The following is a 20,572-nucleotide window of genomic DNA, read 5'->3' as shown; positions in this document are numbered from 1 at the left end:
GGGTGGGGAGGGGGGGTGGGTGAAGGGGTTACACAATATTTTTTATGTACAAACATGGTATAGCCTTTAATGGAATTGCTTTCTTCAAAGTCATCCCCATTCTTTCATTCATGTCCAAATCTTGTGGTTTCACTCCATTAGCTAAAACCCAATCAAACTTGTGTAGAATTGACCCTAAAGTAAGTGGTAACATACGAGAAGCAAGGGGAACGGCAGGGCACATTCTTCGACCAGAACCAAATGGTATGAACTCAAAATGATGACCTTTATAATCTATCATATTAGGTTCCAAGAATCTCTCTGGCTTGAATTTCAAAGGATCTTTCCACGTCTTTGGATCCCTACCAATCGCCCAAACGTTAACAAGAATTTGTGTTTCTTTTGGGATGTGATAACCTAACATGTTACAAGAGTCCATGGCCATATGTGGGACTAAGAATGGAAGTGGAGGGTGTAACCTTAGGGTTTCTTTGATCACCGCGTTTAAGTAAGGAAGTTTGTCCAAGTCTTCTTCTTCTAGCTTTTTCGAGGGGTTGATGACTCTTCTTAACTCATCTTGAACTTTTTGGAGAGTAGTAGGGTTGTGGAGTAGCTCAGCCATTGCCCATTCTAATGTACTTGTAGTTGTATCTGTCCCTGCTGTAAACATCTCCTAATAAAAAAAGACAAAATCAAACACTTTAATCTTAATATCTATACGCTATAGTATGCTTTTATTTATTTAATTATGTCTTCAACCAGAATCGTGCTTTTAAAAACAAAATGTATACCACTAATTAAGAGAAACTTAAAACCTCTTAATGAAACTTCAAAGTATAAATCCCCTAAATATATTGATAGTAAATTTTGTTCAAAATAAACACTTTTGATATCCATTTGGAGAGTTTTTTCATTACTTAGTGTATATCATGTTCAAATACAAACTTATTGTCATTTAGTCAAATAGTTTGGGTTGAGTTTGATATATTCTTTTCCCCCAATCCAAATAAATAGGTACATCACACAAAGTGTAGCCCAACAAAATAATATTATTAATTTGCTTTATTATTTGGTGGTTATTGAACACCAAAATCATATCCAACAAGATAATTTAAATTTTGAAATCATTAGGTAATAATAAATAATCATTATTATTGGACTCATTTAACTACCAACAAATGATGTTAGTAACTTGATAATAGAACATGTTATAGTACGGTATATATAAGTTAAATTTTAAAATATACGAGCATATAGAGTATTACTTACAAAAAGTATGGTATTAATCGTTCGAGATGAAAACCTAGAAGGCCCCTCAACACCATCACCACGATATCGAAGAAGTACATCTAAATAATCCTTTTTTCTCTCATCACCATTTTCGATATCTTCCATTCTTTCTCTAAGGTATTCACCCGCGATATCAAATGCCCTTCTAACATGAAATTGTGTCTTCCTCCTTATACCTTGTGGATCAAGACATCTCAAAATAGTAAAGTAGTCCGCGATATTAGGTTTTCCTGCATACTCCATAACTTTTCCTGCATGGTAAAAGAACTTTGCACCTCGATCCGATGTTGGATCAACTAGGTCTTTTGAAATCATAAGGTTTCCAATTAGGTTAAATGACATTAAGAAGAAAAACCTTCCAACATCAATGGAAGTTGTGCTTGAATTAGCCGCGTCTTCCATGAATTTAAGCATTTGATCTATGCATTTTGTGCGTACACCTCTCATGGCATCAAGACGACTTGTAATGAAGAACTCTGTGGTGCATAATCGTCTTAACATACGCCATTGTGGACCATATTGATTAGTGATGAGTGAACCCTCATTTGCTATATCGCCTTTCATGGATTCGTATATCTTTCTACCTGACAGCATCAGAGGTGTGGTCTAGCGGTTAATTAAGTTTTTATTAGCTAATGAAGTATATAGGAAAATATAATGGAAGAAGAGTAGAGTTTAAATTTAACCATATATGTTACTACCTCCGTCCCATTTTATATGTCATATTTCGGATTTCAAGAGTTAAACAAGTCTATTTTTTGACCTTAAACATTTTGAATTATCAATTATTGTGACTCATAGTACTTTTTACGTAATTTACAAATATATAAATTTCATTCCAAAAAAATTGAAGATTAAATTTCCGATCAAACTTACACTGTTTGACTCTCAAAACATAAAAATGTCATATAAATTGAGACAGAGAGAGTGATTTTTAAAACCCTGAAAAGTCGAAGTAAATACAAGTTGATATATAACACCATTATTATAACACTTTTGTTCCTTAAATTATTTCATAATTTGATTTTAGTACACATAAATTTGCTCGATGAAAATCATGGGATATAGAAGAAAAACATCCACATTTATAGTTGTCCATATAGTTGTGAAAATCACGAGAGATCAGGGTTTAGATTTCACTATATATATATATATAAAATATTTATATATAATCGAGGTACGTGAAAGATGTACCTGCAAGGACGATATCATGATTCTTGAACATTTCACGAGCCACTTCATTAGATGAAATAACTATTGTGGTCATTGAACCTAGCCATAGGGTCATCATAGGACCATGTTTGTTAGCCAATTTTGCAAATGATACATGTGGTGCAAAACCTGATTGAAAAATGTTGGTTAATAGTTGCCACCACCGTGGTCCTGGTGGCAACCGCCCATATTCCTCGAGTCGTCGTTGTCGTCGCTCCGTCAATATAGCCCATGCAACCCATGCAAGTAAAAGTAGGACCAAACCTAAAATCTCATATTCCATTTTCACCTTTTTTTTTCCCTTTGATATATAATCTGCATATATCAAAAGAAATAACAAAGTAATTAGCAACGTAAGTGAGCGTTTGATCATAAATTTAGTTGAAATTTAAAAAAAAAAAGAAAGGAGTTTTTCATGCTTTGAAGTCATATTTGCACATGCATAATATTTATTAGTTGGATATATTTGTGAGGTAAAAAAGTTATTTCTGATAAACCGTCTGCTCTGAATATTTTTTGAAACAAATTTACAAGAAAAAATGACAGCAAAAATAGCGAGGATGGCATACTTTATCAACAAATTATAAGAAAAAAATTTTCTGATAGTAAAAAAATAAAAAAGAGTAATTGTGAAGAAATTAAAAAGAATTTAGAGATCATGAAAAATAAATCTGAGGAAAAAGATTGAAGGAATCAACCTGAGTGAATGTACAAATTTTGTGTTTAACCAATGAGAGTATTTATAGAGAAATAGTACTATACTATAGTGCTGTTTTTTGTCCTTTTTGGGAAGTTTTTTATAGAGGGAAAAGGACAAAGATATTCCCGAACTATCGTAAATAGTATGCAGATACACTTTATTATATTTTAGGGATATTGGTACCTTTACCGTCCAAAAATAAGAGCATATATATTCTTTATACTAACGGACATACACGTGTCATTGGATCGGTGGATAAAACTGTGTCATGTGTCCCTATTTAGTATTCCGTTAGAGTGAAGGGCATATATGTTATAGTTTTTGGAAAGCAGGGACACAAATATCCCTAAAGTATAACGAATGGTATCTGCACACCATTTGCAATAGTTCGGAGATATATTTGTCCTTTTTCCCTTTTATATATACATAACTAACAAAAATAATTAACAAAAATAATTATTTTGATGAGGAAGAGGGTCAAATCACAATAATAAAAGAATTGTCCCTTGTGATGAAGAGAAGCAATATAACATCTTCATCCTTTTGGTTCAAAAAAATTAAGAAGAAGAAGAAAACAATTAATTATAATTAAAATAATAACTATGAGTGTGAACGAGACATATCATGTATTTACAAATTTAATATGAGTATCAATTATAATTTTTTATTATGAATTCAACATGTAATCTCATCATTTTGTATATATTTTTTAATTATTTCATTTTGTCAAGTTCAATATTATCTAGATTAGTCAATAAGATATATTTATATTCTTGATGAAATGATTAAAAATTCTAATTTGTAACAATTGATTTTATTGATAGACTAAGCAAGAGATATTAAATGATTAATTTAAGCCGTCATTTAAATTACATGTATTTTTTTTTAAGAATCTCAAGATAATTTATAGTCGTTATAATTTTTATCACAGCCTCTATTCTTTGAATGAGCACTTTGTGTGCACCGAATAAAACTCAAAAAATTAACAAGTTATAAGCCATTATAATAATTTATTTTTAATATGATAAAAATAAAATTTGCTTATATTTTATTTTAATACATGACAAAGAAGACGACGACGTATACCCAAATATCATTGTTGTATTAAAGAGATACTACCAAATTATAATCAAATAAAATTCTTAACCAATAATTAATAATTCAAAAAAGAAAGAAATATATAGTTTTTCCATTCTAGGAATCCACTCGTGCGCTACTTAAAAATCATTTTTTTTCTATTGAATTTTTTGAAAAATGTTCGATAGTTATTTTCGTATATATATATATATATANAGATTGAATTAGTAGAAAAGAAAAAAAATGGTATTTTATATTTTTATACCAAAAAATCAAGAAGCTTTTCAATATTTTGAGAATTTATTTTCTTTCAATATTTTGAGAATTTATTTTCTACTACATATTTTTTGAGTGATCTGATTGAATTAAAAACAAACGGGAAAAAATCATATTTATAATATAATTTTTTCACTAATTCTCAATTAGAAAAAAGTTAATATTTCTAATAATTAGTGAAAGTACATTAGGTATGTCATTATAATTTATCATGATAAATGCTAAAATATAAATAATATTAAGAACACAATGCAATTTGTTTTAATTGAAAAGAGGGTTTGATTATTTGATTAAAAAATAATATGTTGCATTTGGAATTTATGGTTTCATTGCCGACCTTATATTATAACACCATTTACTTAACATATGTTCATTAATATAGGATACTTAATCAAATAAATAATTAATAAAAAGATAATACGGTATTTATTTGTTGAAAAGTCATTTTCAATATTAGACTCTATAATGACACATTAAAAACTCTAAAATACATCTATATCAATGACCATTTGGACTGATAATTACTTTCTTTGTTCAATTTAAATTATTTATCGTATTTTTCTTTTATATTTTATTTGAATGATTAGTATTAGTACATATTATTTCAAAATATAACACATTTGTAATGATTAACTCATAAGTATACTCTATCATAAATAATGTAACAAATTTTAAGATATACGAATTTTTTTTTTTATGTTTTATGCATTAAATGATACTCCTTTTATGGTATAAAATATTTTTAATATGTATCGCACTATAAAAAATAAGTGTGAATTACATGAAGATTTTTCTGAGAATTAGTATGAAAATTCACGAAAAACTTATTTTTTATCAAATTTTCATACTAATTCTAAAAAAATCCCCATATAATTTACAGTTTTCTTGTACCGTACACGAGCAACGAACCCAAAATATTCAGTTATAATATTAAGATGATATGGAATGGCCGCAATATCTGTGATAAAATAATATAATGTTGCTTTCTCATTTATTTACGTGATAATGGAGGCCACTTGATGAAAATTATACACTAATAAACTATTAATATATATTATGGATGTTCTTAATTACATGACAATTATTTCTCCATAATTCATTGGTATGATTGTGGTTTAGTTTATTGTTGTACTTAATAATATGGAATGTTTTTTTGTTATAAATTATAAATTTTAATAATAAATAAAATATAATTTTATAAATAACATAATTTTGGTACAACTTTATTTATTCTCTAATGTTTTTGGGTCGCTAGTGACGTAATTTTTAAACTATGATGACGTGGACCTCTTTAAGCTTTTATTTTATCTCCATCAAAGAATTTTGAGAATTTTCGAATTGTTAAGAATAGTTTGATTATATCTTGATCTTTATAAATATTTCTAGAGTTTATGAAACTTTGAAATATCTATTACTCTTTTACATAAAGTAAACCTTTAAAAGTTCTAACATAAATTAAACTCATTTTATATAATAAAATTTTGAAATTAAAAAACAAATGGAAAAGGGCCTAAAATATCTTTAAAGTATTGGAAATGGTACAAAATTACCCTTCATCCACGTATTGATCCAAAATGTCCTTCTCATCCACCTATTGGCTCCAAAATATCCTTGTCATCCACCTTTTGGGTTCAAAATTGACCACTTATTTAACGATTTAAAAATTAAATTGTTTAAATATTTTTTAATATACTTGGCGCTCTTATAATTTAATTTATTAAATAATTTTTAAACCAACCCACTACCCACTCATTACTAACTAAACCCCACCCAATTAATAAACAAATTATAATATCAGAATCTTCATAAACACTACTAAAACACGACAAGATTATAGAGTCCTGAAAATGACATCCAAAATTATTCGAGTCCGAATCTAAGCCCCAGTTAAATTTAAGTTGAGCCGCTTATTTAGGAGGACACTTTCAATAGAATTCTCTTTCAACTTTGAATTCGAAATTTATGATTAAAGGTAAAGAAGTAGTACATCCCGAATTAATTCATGCACTTTTTTAAATATAATTTTATGAATATTTATGATTTGTTTAAAACCTTTAATATATTATTTTTAAAAAAGTTATCTATGAAGTAACATCACATAATTGAGATGAAAGAATAATTAAGATGAACATAATTAGACTTTTATCGGTAATTTTTATTTAGACACTTGAATGTATGATAATTTACTCCTATAGATATTTTCCCTCAAATTTTTAAAAACACTCATTGACAGTAGCCCTGTTCTTGCATTAGTAATGTGACGGGTTTGATAATTTGGTGGGATTTAATTAGTAATAAGTGGGTAGTGGATCGATTTATAAATTATACTAATAAGTTAAATTATAAACAATAGTAGAGTGTCACATATTTTAAAAAAAATATATAAATAGTTTAAATTTAAAACCGTTAAATAAGAGGTCAATTTTGAAATCAAAAGTGGATGACAAGGGTATTTTGAAGCCAATAGGTGGGTGGGAAGGGTACTTTGGAGCCAATAGGTGGATGGAGGATAATTTTATACTATTTTCAATACTTTAAGGGTATTTTAAGCCCTTTTTCGAAAAACAAATGAAATGATAGATAAAATAGGTGCTTTATGGTTAATTTGAATTTATATAATATTCTTTTGTTCATTAAAGTAATGAGTCATCAATAATATAAAAAAATGTGAGATCGCGAATTAAGGTTATACAAAATTACTGTTTATAAAGAGATCTGATTGTATTAATTTGTTTTATTTGGATGCGGGGCTAAGATTGATTTATCTCTTGAGGTTAATTGAAAATATGATTTCATATAATTTATACTGCATTTGATAGACGATATAAATTTAATGGGAAGAAATGTGTAATGTAAGACTATGCTACATTTTAATATATCGTTATGTTTTTTAGTGCTCTAATGTTTTAGATATAAACTAAAGGGATCTTTGTTGAAGTGAAATTATTTTGAACTTAATGGTCCAGCCTGCCTACTTTCTTATTTATCACGGAACTAAAACAACAATAACATATTCAGTGAAATTTTACGAAATGTATGCAGGTCTTAACACTATCTCGTGAAGGTACAGAGATTGTTTCCCTTGATTCATAAGTGGATCAAACTCAAGTAAAAAAAAAAGTATAACAGTTATTACGAAAAGCAGTATAGAGCTTATAGAACAAAAACAATAAATACCCTCAAAATAGCGTAATAATCAAAACACAATACATAACATATGCTATAGATAACAAAAGCAATGCAAGACAACACTCTATCCCTACTGACATTCTATATACCATAATCCTCGACCTTCACTCCTTCTTATCTAGAGTCATGTATTCTCGATAACGTAAAACTACGACATTAAAATATTATAATAGAGTCAGAGAGGGATAACATAACACACATTCTATGTTTTTTGCATTCAGCAGAATTTAACTTATCTTTTGAGATGTACTAAATGGAATATATAATATAGAGGTGGTCCTCATATTTGAAATTTTTTTACATATTTTTGGAGTGATACAAGTTGTATACATCATGGCAATCCAATTGAATTTTATCATATGTCATATACATTTGAAGATGTGGTCCTTTTGTGGGGACAAGATGATCAATTTTTGTTTTGAGGTTGACTGAAAATATATATGTTTATCATACAAAGTACAAGATAACAATTAAGGGGGAAGAAAATATTATTACCCTTGGAAATGATTTGTGTTTATATGAACTTGATTTTTTGGCTGTAAACTAAAAGAATCTTAATGTTGAAAGTGAAATTTATGGATTCAGGAGAGGTAGAGGTAGGTCGAAGAATCATTGGACAATGAAGAGAGGTGATTAGAGAGAACATAACGTAGTTGCATCTTACCAAGGACATGACGTTAGATAGAAAGGCGTGGAGGGTATAAATTAGGGTAGAAGCTTAGTATGAGAGAATGCACGTATACTAGTAATTAAGTAGGAGCGTATTGTCTTGTTTAATTACCTAACTAGTAGACGTGGTACTACTCTTGTGGTTTCTTATTCTTTGATTTATGTTACTGTTTGTTGCTTCGTGTAGTTCGATTATAGAATTATTGTTGTAGTATTATATGTTATGAATGAATTTGTCAGTCATTTGTTAGAATTTAGCATAAGTAAAGTGGTCAACTAAATTAGAAAGTTAGAACTACATATATTTGTTCCACGAATGGAAAACTTTAACATAGTCTACCACAAGACTGGAGATCGCTTATTTTGTTGAAATTGTTTCTCTAAAGAGTTCATTAGATTATGGTTTTATGTATTGAAGAAATAATAACTTCGTGTTAAATGAATTTAGTGACGCGGATTGGGCTAGAGATACAAATGATGCAGACATTCAACTTAGGATATTGTTTCAACTACGGTTTCTTGGTGCATGCCAACAAGAAACAACAAATGAGGTAACATTATCTACCCGCTACTTAATAGTCTTATTAAGTTAGAAAGTTACGTACATGAATAAATCATCAACAATAATAATAGTCTTGTGAAGTTAGTGATTGAGCATAACGTTTTTTCTCAACCTATGTCTTTTGTGAGCTCAATAAGAGATCTAATAATCATTGGTAAGAACTCGGAAAGTTGATTGTTTTATTTTTCTAACACACGGGACTACTCTAGGTTAGAAATGTATTTTTGTATTACTTCTCCATGGTTAGCAGAATGACCAAGCCACGAAGACACGACATATTAAAAGCAAAGAAATCAACAAACAAATCATTCTCCTTCCATCCATGGAGATGTTCCTTTTCCAAGATCGTCTCATCTCAAAAACATAAACACAATCTCCCATTATAACATGTCGTAGTTTTCAACTTATGAGCAATCAATTAGTTTTTGAGTTTTACAGTTCTATTTGTTTACATAAAACTTCATACATAGTAAAATTATGTTTTCATCTTATTGATCTTTTCGATAAATCAAATGTATATATTATATGCGAGTGGTTCAGTGAGGATCAAGTTAATTAATGACCTAGTTTTTGTTTTTATTTTATTTTTGAAATCGAAAGTTATTTCTTTTTTTAATGAAAACGCTTTATTTTTCTATGGTCATATATATATATATATTATAAATATGTAATATTTTTTTTCAATCTTGTGATCTTAAACATGTCATATGAAGTTAAACTAAATATTGACAAAAAGAAAAGAAACATTCTTTAATGTTTCAAATTGACCTAAAAGAAACACAAAACATAATTTATAATAATTCTATTATTACTAAAACAAAAAAACGGGGCCCTCAAATTTGAAAGCTTAAGACGAATGTCTCATTTTTAAAAACATCGAGCCGTCCCCACAGGATGTTTGTACTAAGAAATATTATAATGTTCCTACCACAAGAGCACTAGTGAACAGGGCAAACATAGTGTAATTTTTATGTCTAAAAATAGGTGTTATTTGAATAAAATTCTATTTATATACACTGAGTAAGCTTTGTATTTGGATATACACATCTGAATTTGGGTCTGATACAAAGAAAATAACAGGCTTTGTACGAATTATTACTAAAATAACAAATCTTAATCATCTCATCCCAACTTAAATTGTCAAACATCTTTTGAAGTATACATGTCATCAAATTTTGTGAATTTGATTTTACCAATCAATTACCTTAATCATTTAATTTAATTATATAAAAATAATTAGCAGAGAATTATTATATTGTGATACTCACGAATCAGGATCCAATTAGTTTATACATCATTCTCAAGAATGAAATTCAAGTTATATATGCTTAGTAGGCTTTGCCATTTTTTCATGGAAAAATTAAATAATTAGACATAGTTCATTATCAAATATACTATTATTACTTATAATTTAAAATATTACACATCTTATCATTAATTAAGAGTTTTCTATATATGTTACACTTAGATACATGTATTTTTGCTACCAAATACACAAAAATAACAAAAATAGGGAGAGAGACGAGCAAAATTAGGGAGGGAGGCTAATGAGATTCGTATGTATTCCAAATACATGTGAATCACTCTAGATACATGTATCTATAGGCATCTAGTGTAAATTGCATGTATCTAGGATACCAAATAAATGGGAGAGTAATGAGAGAGATGTGAGAGAGGCGAGCGAGATTTATTATGTATTTCATATACATGCGAATTCACTTGAATACAATGTATCTTGAATAAATTACACTTAAATTTTACCTCATGTATCAGAGATACATCTTAAGGCACCAAAATATGATCGTAATATAGCAAGCAAGAGTGTATCTAAGTAATTAGCTCCTAAACTAATGAGATTTGGGTAAGTTTCCCATTTTTCAGTTAGTTATTATTTGAAAACTTATGGGCCTTATTACATGAACTAACCAACTTGTGTTTTTGGAAAAATTATCTAAATACAAAGAACTTATTTTATCACATTATCTAAAAGTCTCCACCATTTGAAAAAATTAAAATCCCTACTCTCTTCTATTCTTGGATACATCACTTTACGTGATATATCAGTTGGATATATCACTTTACGAGATGTATCGGGATGTTGAGTGATGTATACGAAATCAAAATGTGATATTTCGAGATGTTGAACCTCAAAACCGAGATGTCGCGACGTTTTGGGATGTATCAGGACTTCACCAAATTTAAGGAACTTTTGTCATTTTAAAAGAACAGGATAAATGTAATTAGCTCTTAACACCATGAGATTTATGTAAAATTCTCTACCATTTAAAAAATTACAAAAATCTATACTCTCGTCTATTCTTGGATAATCACTTTACGCGATGTATCAGTTAGAACGATATGTCTCGGGACATTGAGTATTGATGTATACAAAACCAAAATGTGATGTTTCGAGACGTTGAACAATGTATTTGAAACTGAGAGCGATATATCAGAATATTTTGAGGTGCATCCGAATTCCACCAAAATTAATTTTTTTTTATAATTTATAAAAGAATATGGATAAACTGTAATCAGCTCTTAATACCATGAGATTTGTGTAAAATTCTCACTTATAATTACTTGAAAACTTATGGGTCTTACTACATGAACTAATCCAATTGTTTTCCAAAAGAAGTTTGGGCTGTTTTCAATTTACCAAACAAGCCCAAAGCAATATCAAAACCAATGGGAACCATTATTTTGACAAGAACTTTTTTTCCCATATAATCAGAGGGATTGACATGTAAGTATACTTAAAGAAAATTAATAAAATTAATTTTTGAATTAACAAAGAATAGAAGTAAAGAAGAATTAATGAAAAAGACAATATAAAACAATAAAAAAGAGTTGAAGTCAAACGCAAGATTCAAAGTTAGTATATACTCTATTTTTTTTTATACGTATACATTGTTAGTGAAAAATTTACAAGATAATAAAATTGCAAGATTACAATTGAAAAGAAAATGAAGAAATTAATATCTTCAGGCTGAGGCGCGGATATCTCGCTCTCTTTAAGGAGATTCAAGCCCACTGCAGCAAATGTTTTCACCGGTCCAGCAGTAGTCCTCTTTGACTTGTCCCCTCCAGGATACAACAGCCTTCACAAAGTATAACTCAACAACTCTGGACAAGAGTTGAGTCCAAAGCTCCACAAAAAAGAACACCTCCCTTCAACTAATAAGAACTCTCTTTTAGACTAACTCTTTCACTCTTTGTTTTCTCTTATGAATTGTGTGTCTCTAAAACCAAATGAAGACTACCACTATTTATACTACAAGAAGTCTTCCTAGCAATGAATAGGAAGATAATGGAGGTAGTAAATAGTGAAGATAATGGCCTTAGGGGTTACATAGGTTACAATGGGAGTTACATAGGTTACATAGGATACAATGGGAGTTACATAGGTTACAAAGAGTAATGGAGGAATTAAGAATGAAATACATTGATGGATAACCAATGCTAATGGATGATGTAGAAGTCATCCATTCCAATGTTCATTCTTATAACTCCAAAATAAAGCAATTTAATATGTTAAATATTAATATTAAAATGCTAATAACCTAACAATCCCCCACTCATTTTAATATTTATATAAGAGAGTATATCAGCTGAAGGAAGACTACTATGCATAATGAAGGTGTGCTCTGCATTGAACCTCCACTTAGTGAAACAGTAACTTTTACTCCAGAGTCGTAGTGGTCTCAGACTTGAACTATGACTGCTTAAGGGAAATAAAATATCACTGCTCACACATAATAATCAAGGTGTTAACATGAGCTTTAACAGCCAGCACGTTATGGCCATGTGCTATCCCGGTTTCATGAGTGCATTTGAGAATAAGCCCCATTCTCATAGGAAGCGACCTACTTCCACACATCACATAGGTGAAATCTGTCGAGAGTGCTCCTGTAAGATTAACACTCCACCCATATGGGCTACAGATATTCATTAAGAGTTTTATCAACTCAACCTTCACAAACTACAGGAAACAATGCACTCAGGGAGGGAAAAAAATAGTGCATTTTTCACAACAAGTCATCATGTGATTAGTTTTTCCCTTTGAACCTGGTTATAGGATCTCTAGTCCCCAGGTTGGGTTTCTTCATATATGACTCAAGGATTTGTAGACTTCAATCCCATCCCCCTCGATGTGCTCCAGACCTTTTCTCTTGTTAAGGCCTTCGTAAGAGGATCTGCAAGATTATCACAAGATTTGACATAATCAACATTAATGGTACCATTTGTCAAACACGATCTTACATTACTGTGTTTCCTCCTTATAGATCTGGATTTACCGTTGTAATAACGATTTTGAACTCTACCAATTGCAGCGGTGCTATCACAATGAATTAAAATAGGAGGAATTGGTTTTTCAAAATAAGGAATTTGAAACAATAAATCTCTTAACCAATTCGCTCAAGAGAATAATCTTGAACATTAAAATGCTAATAACCTAACATACATATATACATATAAAGTTTTATCTGAGATCCCTAAGTGTCGTAGCCTCAGTATCATACATAAATCCGCCCCTAGTTGGATTGGGAGTGGGGTACGGGAGGTAGTTATGAGGGTGATGGTCAAGACTCGAGAGGTGAGATTAGAATTATTAGGTGAGTAGGGAAGAGACAATGAACTTGAAATATCACTTGTAATTATGATAATTGTTTTCTCTATTTTTATAACAGAAGTCAATTTCATCGTCTTAAGTAATTTAATATTTTCAAAAGAATATTTTTTAGAACATTTTAATCATCAAACATAAATAAAAAATTTTTAAAAAAAATTAAAAAAATATAAAATGTTTTCCACCACACGTCCATAGTGTAAAGATCTTTTTATCATTGACATATTTTAATAGGTTATTTATTTTTCTTAGGTACTAAAATACAGCTAGGTGTTGTTGCATATCACTTTATTTCATTAATATTAATTAAAATAGTGATTTTTTTTTAAAAAAAATACTGTAATTAACAAGTCATAGAAGTCAAAGTTTTACCAAAAAACTTTATATTAAAGTTATAATCCATTTTATTTCCCTTTATCCGACCAATCTAATTAGCAACATATCTTCTTTAAGATCTCATTGTTTAATTTACATCAAAGTGTTTTTCCTATGGGAATCTTCTATGAATAAGGTATAAATTTTATTTATTTCTTCACTTTGTAAATAAAATTTTTAAATTTTAGTTAGAAAATGAAGAATTTCACTGTGACGTAAATTCAAATTAGTTAGATTAATAAATACTGGATACTATATTAAAAGGAGAATGAATGAGAGAGAGGGTAGTGCATATATCATCTATTTTACGATCATTATTTGAATCATAACTAAATTTTATATATATAAGTTTAGCTATTTCGAAAATAATTTTTGACATACGAGCCTGAAATAGTATAAATGTGTGTTATTAATGTTTAAATTATCAATCGTTATATTTATTAATGTTTTATTAAATAGTATAAATTTTTATAACCAACTTTTCCTAGGATTATTCTTGAATTCCCGTTGTTATAATTTGCAAATTGTGTGCCTTGGATACCAGTTAAATATTTATTTAAAACATTATATTTATTTAATTTTCAATTTTTTGATGTTCTTAAAAAAATATTTTGTAGAATGGTTTTTGAGGAAAATTAGAAAATTATTGTTGGCGGGAAAGAAATAATGGAGAAAATAGTTTTATTATAATGGCAAATATTGCAATCATTTCAATTTGGTGCATAATTAAATTTGAAAATTTTGGTTAATTATTGATAATTATTATGTTTCATTCTGTTAAAATGTCACCAAATTGACCTTAGTAAAAGTGTAGGGTTTAAAGTTTATAAAGTTAGAAGTTATTATGGAAACTTTTATGGTGATTAGACTCACCATCTAATATATGATTTACACAAATGTTTGAATGGTGGTTAATGTATTGTATTATTATCGTATCGTATTGTATTTTTCTGATGAATATAGTTTCGAATAGAGTGTATTGTTTTATATTGTTATATTATATCATACATTCATAATTTAAGAAAATCAAATTATCAAATAAAATACGATGTGACGTAAAACAGTTATATAGATACGATAAATAATAAAATAGATTATAATATAACCAACAAAGACAAATAAAAAAATAGAGTAGCGAAATGATTATACCTAATCAATTATTACATACGTTGGAGTTTTTCGCCCTTACAATGTGCAATGATAATTTTTAACAATATGGTACATTAAAATTTAAGTAATAATAATCAAAATAAATAATAAATTTAAATTAACAAGCCTCTTTTTTTTTTTGTTTGTCTTCGAATCAACTCTCCAAATCTTACAAGTTCGTTAAAAAATAATGACATTTTTCTAAATTTAAAATAAATTAATTCAAACTTGTAATTTTCTTTTTTCCTTCATAAATAGTAACGAGTTTTTACAACTCTCCCAAATATTATGATACGTCTAAATCATAGGTTTTAAAAAACTATCATAACATAAATATTATGATATATTATAAGTTCAAAAACGATAATTTTTATAATATTGAGTCATATTACCAGACAGAAATTAAAATTATGAATAATTTACGACTTTTTAATGACAAATTGACAAGTTGATAGGTCAGTTTCACCTTAACTACCAACTACTTTTATTATATTAGTGCATTATATTATATGTTATATAAACTATAAAGTAACAAAAAGGACTAATTATTCCCAAACTTTACAAAATTTATAAATTTGTATACCGCTCTTTTATTCAAAACTTAAATGTCCTAGAAAATGGTTCTTGTATAAGAAAAAAAATTGCTCATTTAAGTTCAAAATTATAATATTTTTATGTATGACAAATATTAGAACTTTTCAAAAGAGAAGGAAAAAAAAAAGGTGCATGGTTCACTTGATAAGAAAAATATTCAAATTTAGTTTAATTTAAGCCATTGATATTTTTTTCCCTATAATGACGAGTCAGATTATCATCATTGGTTGTGATAAAACAGATAGAATTTCATTATTTTTTTTATTAACATTTTTGAGTTTCAAAATAAAAAAATTAATTCGTTTCATCCTTTTCTCTATGTAATTTTATGTCTCCTTTATGATCGTGTCGAGCAAAAATCAAGTGTTTTGTTGTGATCGAGGCAACCATTATGGTATTTTCCTAGCATTTTTCTCTTTGTTGAGTTGTAGGCTATATAGAATATCTGAATTCAATTCAAATATTGAAAAGAAAGAATCATACTTCTGACTAAAAATTACTTAGGCGATCTTAATAGCTCAATGAATTGATTACTTAAGTTTCCGTCTTATTAATAAGCGTTTTAATTCCTCGTTTTATAATTCTCTCCCTCATTTCTCTTTCCCGACCCCGATATAATTAAAACAAGAAAAGACTAGAAAAAGGAAAAGAAAACTCTTTCACCTCATGTCCACTCTTTTTTTTTTAACCCACTTTGCCTTTACTTGATTCCATTTGCTATGGGAGTGGAGAAAAAAGAACTTCAATCATTTCTATAAAAAAAAAACAAAAAAAAACTCATATGCTCATGCACCATCTTTAATCATTTCACACAACTTCTCTTTTCCTCTCTTAAAAAAAAATAAATCATAGCGACAAGATTCAATTCGATTAGAAATAAATACAAAATTTAAAGTTATTTTATTACGTTAAAACGATGAATGTAAAATTTATAACATTTATATACTCTTTTTATCACTTGACTATTATCAATCATATCTTCTCATTTAATTTTAAAATTATTAAAATAAGTAAGGGACCATTTTTGTTATTTTTCTCATCCTCAACATTGTCTTATAATATCTTACTTATATTATATATATAAATAGAAAGACCAAATAAAAAGATAAATGTACACAAATTCAACTTTATTGTACTGTTTTCTTTCTAAATTTTCAAACAATCTAATCTACAACACTGTCCACAAATTCAACTTTACTTTTGTACTCTTTTGTTATTTTATAGTATATGATATACATGAATATATAACCTCTGTAACTAAATTAATTATACACATTATCTTCTTAATTTATCACTTTACTAAAAAAACACAAATTAAGTGTAATTTATCAAAATGAATTTGAAATTACACAATCTTAAATTTTTTATTTCACTAGTTTCGTACATAAAACTTTAAGTTTAACAAGATTTGTTCTATAAGAAAAAAAAATTAATTTGACGTTGAAAGTTTATCCGTGAGGTAATCGAGAAATCAAAAGTTTATTATCAGTCATTTTTAATATTATGTGAATTGTAATCAAATCGCATCTTTATCTTGTGTTGGTAGAGAATAGAGAAGTTGTTTTTGATAAACGCTTGACTCACATAAATCAAATCGAAACAGATTTAAAGAGAAAATATAATTAAAAAAATCATTTTGAAAATTAGTCGAAAAATAAACCGTAATACTATAGCTAATACGATAATTAAAATAAAAGATCAAAAATAAATTAATATAAATATTGAGTACCAATAAATTTTTAACCGCTATCGTCATATACAAACACTATACACAAATTCAACTCTTTTTTGTTCCTTAAATTCAACTTTGTTTTTTTTGTTCACTTCCTAACTTCCCGCGCTTTATGCCTTAAACCCAAAAAAATGAACCGTTTTTTCTCCTCCATTCTCCTCCTCACACTTCTCATCTCCGCCGTGACCGCCGCCGGCGACGGTAACGACACCGCCGCACTCCTCCTCTTTCAGTCACAAACTGACATCCATGGTACTCTCCTTCATAATTGGACACTTCCGGTGAACTCCACCACCGCCTGCACAGCTCAATGGCTTGGTGTGAAATGCATAAACAACCGTGTCTCCGCCGTAATTCTCCCGTCGTTCAATCTCCGGGGACCTATTACTGCTCTCTCTTCTTTACCTTTACTCCGCCTTCTCGACCTCCGTAACAATCGCCTTAATGGAACCCTCACACCCATTACCCAATGTACTAATCTTAAGCTCATTTACCTCTCCGGTAACGATTTTTCCGGTGAAATTCCGCCGGGAATTTCTTCTCTCCGTCGTCTCCTCCGCCTTGACGTTTCAAATAACAACCTAGAAGGTTCAATTCCGACTCAGATTGCGAATTTGACCCGATTACTCACACTTCGTTTACAGAACAATGAACTTTCTGGAACAATCCCTAAATCCCTTAATTCTCTTCAAAATCTTAAAGAATTGAACTTTTCTAATAATGAGCTTTATGGGTCTGTTCCAAATGGTTTATACAATCATTTTGGTGTAAATAGCTTTGATGGAAATGAGGGTTTATGTGGAATTGGGAATTTACCTCAATGTTCATATACAGGGGAAATAGTTCCTTCAAACCCTAGCTCTTTGCCTACAACCTCCACTGCAACAATTGAAGAACCCCACGAAAAATCGCGAAAAGGGTTGAGTAGAGGAGGGGTAGTAGCAATAGTGATGGTGAATGTGGTGGCATTGTTAGTTGTAGTGTCATTTATGGTAGCATATTACTGTGGGAAGTATTCAAGAACTCAGAGTTTTTCAATGTCAGGAAGTGAGTGTGGGAAGAGAAGGAGTAGTTATTCGAGCGAAAAACGAGTTTATGCTAATAACAATGGTGGTGGTGGTGGTGGTGATAGTGATGGTACAACAGCTACTGATAGGAGTAAACTCGTGTTTTTCGATAGGAGGAAGCCATTTGAGCTTGAGGAATTGTTAAGAGCATCAGCTGAGATGCTTGGTAAAGGGTGTTTAGGTACTGTTTATAAGGCAGTTCTTGATGATGGGATTACAGTTGCTGTAAAAAGATTGAAAGATGCAAATCCATGTCCAAGAAAGGAGTTTGAACAGTATATGGATGTTATTGGGAAGCTTAAGCATCCAAATATGGTGAAACTTAGAGCTTACTATTATGCTAAGGAAGAAAAATTGCTTGTTTATGACTACTTGCCTAATGGGAGTTTGCATTCACTTCTTCATGGTAAACATTAGCTTATGTTCATGTCAAAGATTAAAGATTGTCTCTTTTTGGGGTTGTTAAGGTCTATATATTGCTCGGACTCTTCAAAATGTTAACGGGTGTGTGTCGGATCCTTCAAAAATAGTGCATTTTTGGAGAATTCTGACATGGGTGCAGCATGTTTTGTAATATAAGATTGTCTTTTTTGGTGGTTGGTAAGGATTGTATCGCACAGACTTTTCAAAAATATTGTGTCATATTCTCCAAAAATCTCTAGAAATAGTGCATTTTTGGAGAATTTGACACGGATGCGACATGTTTTGTAATTCAAGATTGTCTTTTTTGGGATTGGTAAGGGTTATATTGCTCAGACTTCTCATAAATGTTGGCAGATACGTGTCGGATCCTCTAGAGATCTCCAGAAATAGTGTATCTTTGGAGGATCTGACGTGGGTATGGCAACATATTTGGAGAGTCTGAGCGCGATGTAGGTAAGATACTAATATTGATGGGTTTTGTTTTCTTGATTCTAATAGGACACAGAGGACCAGGTAGGATTCCATTGGATTGGACAACAAGGATTAGCTTGGTGCTAGGGGCAGCTAGAGGGCTTGCTCACATTCATGAAGAGTATGCAGATTCAAGAATCCCACATGGGAATGTGAAATCATCCAATGTGTTGCTTGACAAAAATGGTGTGGCTTGTATATCTGATTTTGGGTTGTCATTGCTTTTGAATCCTGTTCATGCCATAGCTAGATTAGGAGGATACAAAGCGCCCGAACAATCTGAAATCAAGAGACTATCTCAAAAATCTGATGTTTATAGCTTTGGTGTACTGTTATTGGAAGTGCTCACTGGTAAAGCTCCCTCAGAGTACCCTTCACCGACTAGACCTCGCAATGAGGAGGAAGAATTGCCAGTGGATTTGCCTAAATGGGTTCGATCAGTAGTGAGGGACGAGTGGACTGCTGAAGTGTTTGATCAAGAACTGTTGAGGTACAAAAACATTGAGGAGGAGTTAGTGTCAATGCTACATGTAGCCATGGCATGTGTAGTGCCATTACCCGAAAAAAGGCCTACTATGGTTGAAGTTGTTAAGTTGATTGAGGAGATTCGAGTTGAACAATCTCCATTAGGTGAAGATTATGACGAATCGCGTAATTCTCTTTCCCCCTCCCTTGCCACCACTGAAGATGGACTCCCCGGTTACTAATTTTATCGATCATGGTGGTTCCGTGGCGTTGATGTTTCATAGTCCTAGTAGTACATGTTCAAAATTTGCAGCATCTTACTGCAAATTGTGAAGTTCAAAAGTTATGTACTTATGTTTAATAGTTATTTGATTGCTTTGTGTTATTCCAAATTACTGCACTTTTGGAAAATCTGATGATCCAAAAAGCATATAACAAGTGCAGCAATCAATCCATTATGTATTTGTTTTTTCAATGTAATGTTAATTCTTTGTATTTAATTCATTTTCGAGATTTGTGTTTTAAGGCAAAACCTCACTCTACTAAACACATTTTTTGACTCTCGAAAAATGAAACGTGAAAAGTAAAAATGAAGGTAAGGAATAACTTGTAACGCTATTCGCAACTCCAGTCCAAAAAGTCCTATTATGAAGAGCAACATGCTCATTACCAAAAAGCAACTCTATTTTCAACGTTTGATCATCGAAACTTGTTA

The 20,572-nt window shown here is 30.0% G+C and overlaps 2 protein-coding genes across 2 annotated transcripts; one reads left to right on the top strand and one right to left on the bottom strand.

Moving 5' to 3' along the window:
• Window positions 1-16: 16 nt before the first annotated feature.
• On the bottom strand, window positions 17-2,764 carry LOC107031139 (cytochrome P450 76A1-like). Its single transcript, XM_015232378.1, has 3 exons — window positions 2,464-2,764; window positions 1,249-1,853; window positions 17-652 (listed from the first exon to the last, which is right to left on the bottom strand). Exons 1-3 carry the CDS (start codon window positions 2,762-2,764, stop codon window positions 29-31), a joined length of 1,530 nt encoding a protein of 509 aa, XP_015087864.1. The 3' UTR covers window positions 17-28.
• Window positions 2,765-17,460: 14,696 nt separating this feature from the next.
• On the top strand, window positions 17,461-20,361 carry LOC107029143 (leucine-rich repeat receptor-like protein kinase PXC1; the record flags this gene model as incomplete). The annotated part of the gene is made up of 2 exons (XM_015230483.2): window positions 17,461-18,904; window positions 19,420-20,361. Coding segments are annotated over 2 exons (2,124 nt in total), but the record flags the coding sequence as incomplete, so codon positions are not given.
• Between the last annotated feature and the right edge of the window lie 211 nt (window positions 20,362-20,572).

The sequence above is a fragment of the Solanum pennellii genome, chromosome 9 (assembly GCF_001406875.1).
Source record: "Solanum pennellii chromosome 9, SPENNV200".
NCBI classification, from domain to species: domain Eukaryota; kingdom Viridiplantae; phylum Streptophyta; class Magnoliopsida; order Solanales; family Solanaceae; genus Solanum; species Solanum pennellii.
The sequence above is the reverse complement of the archived record's forward strand: the minus strand, read 5'-3'. Positions and strand labels throughout refer to the sequence as shown.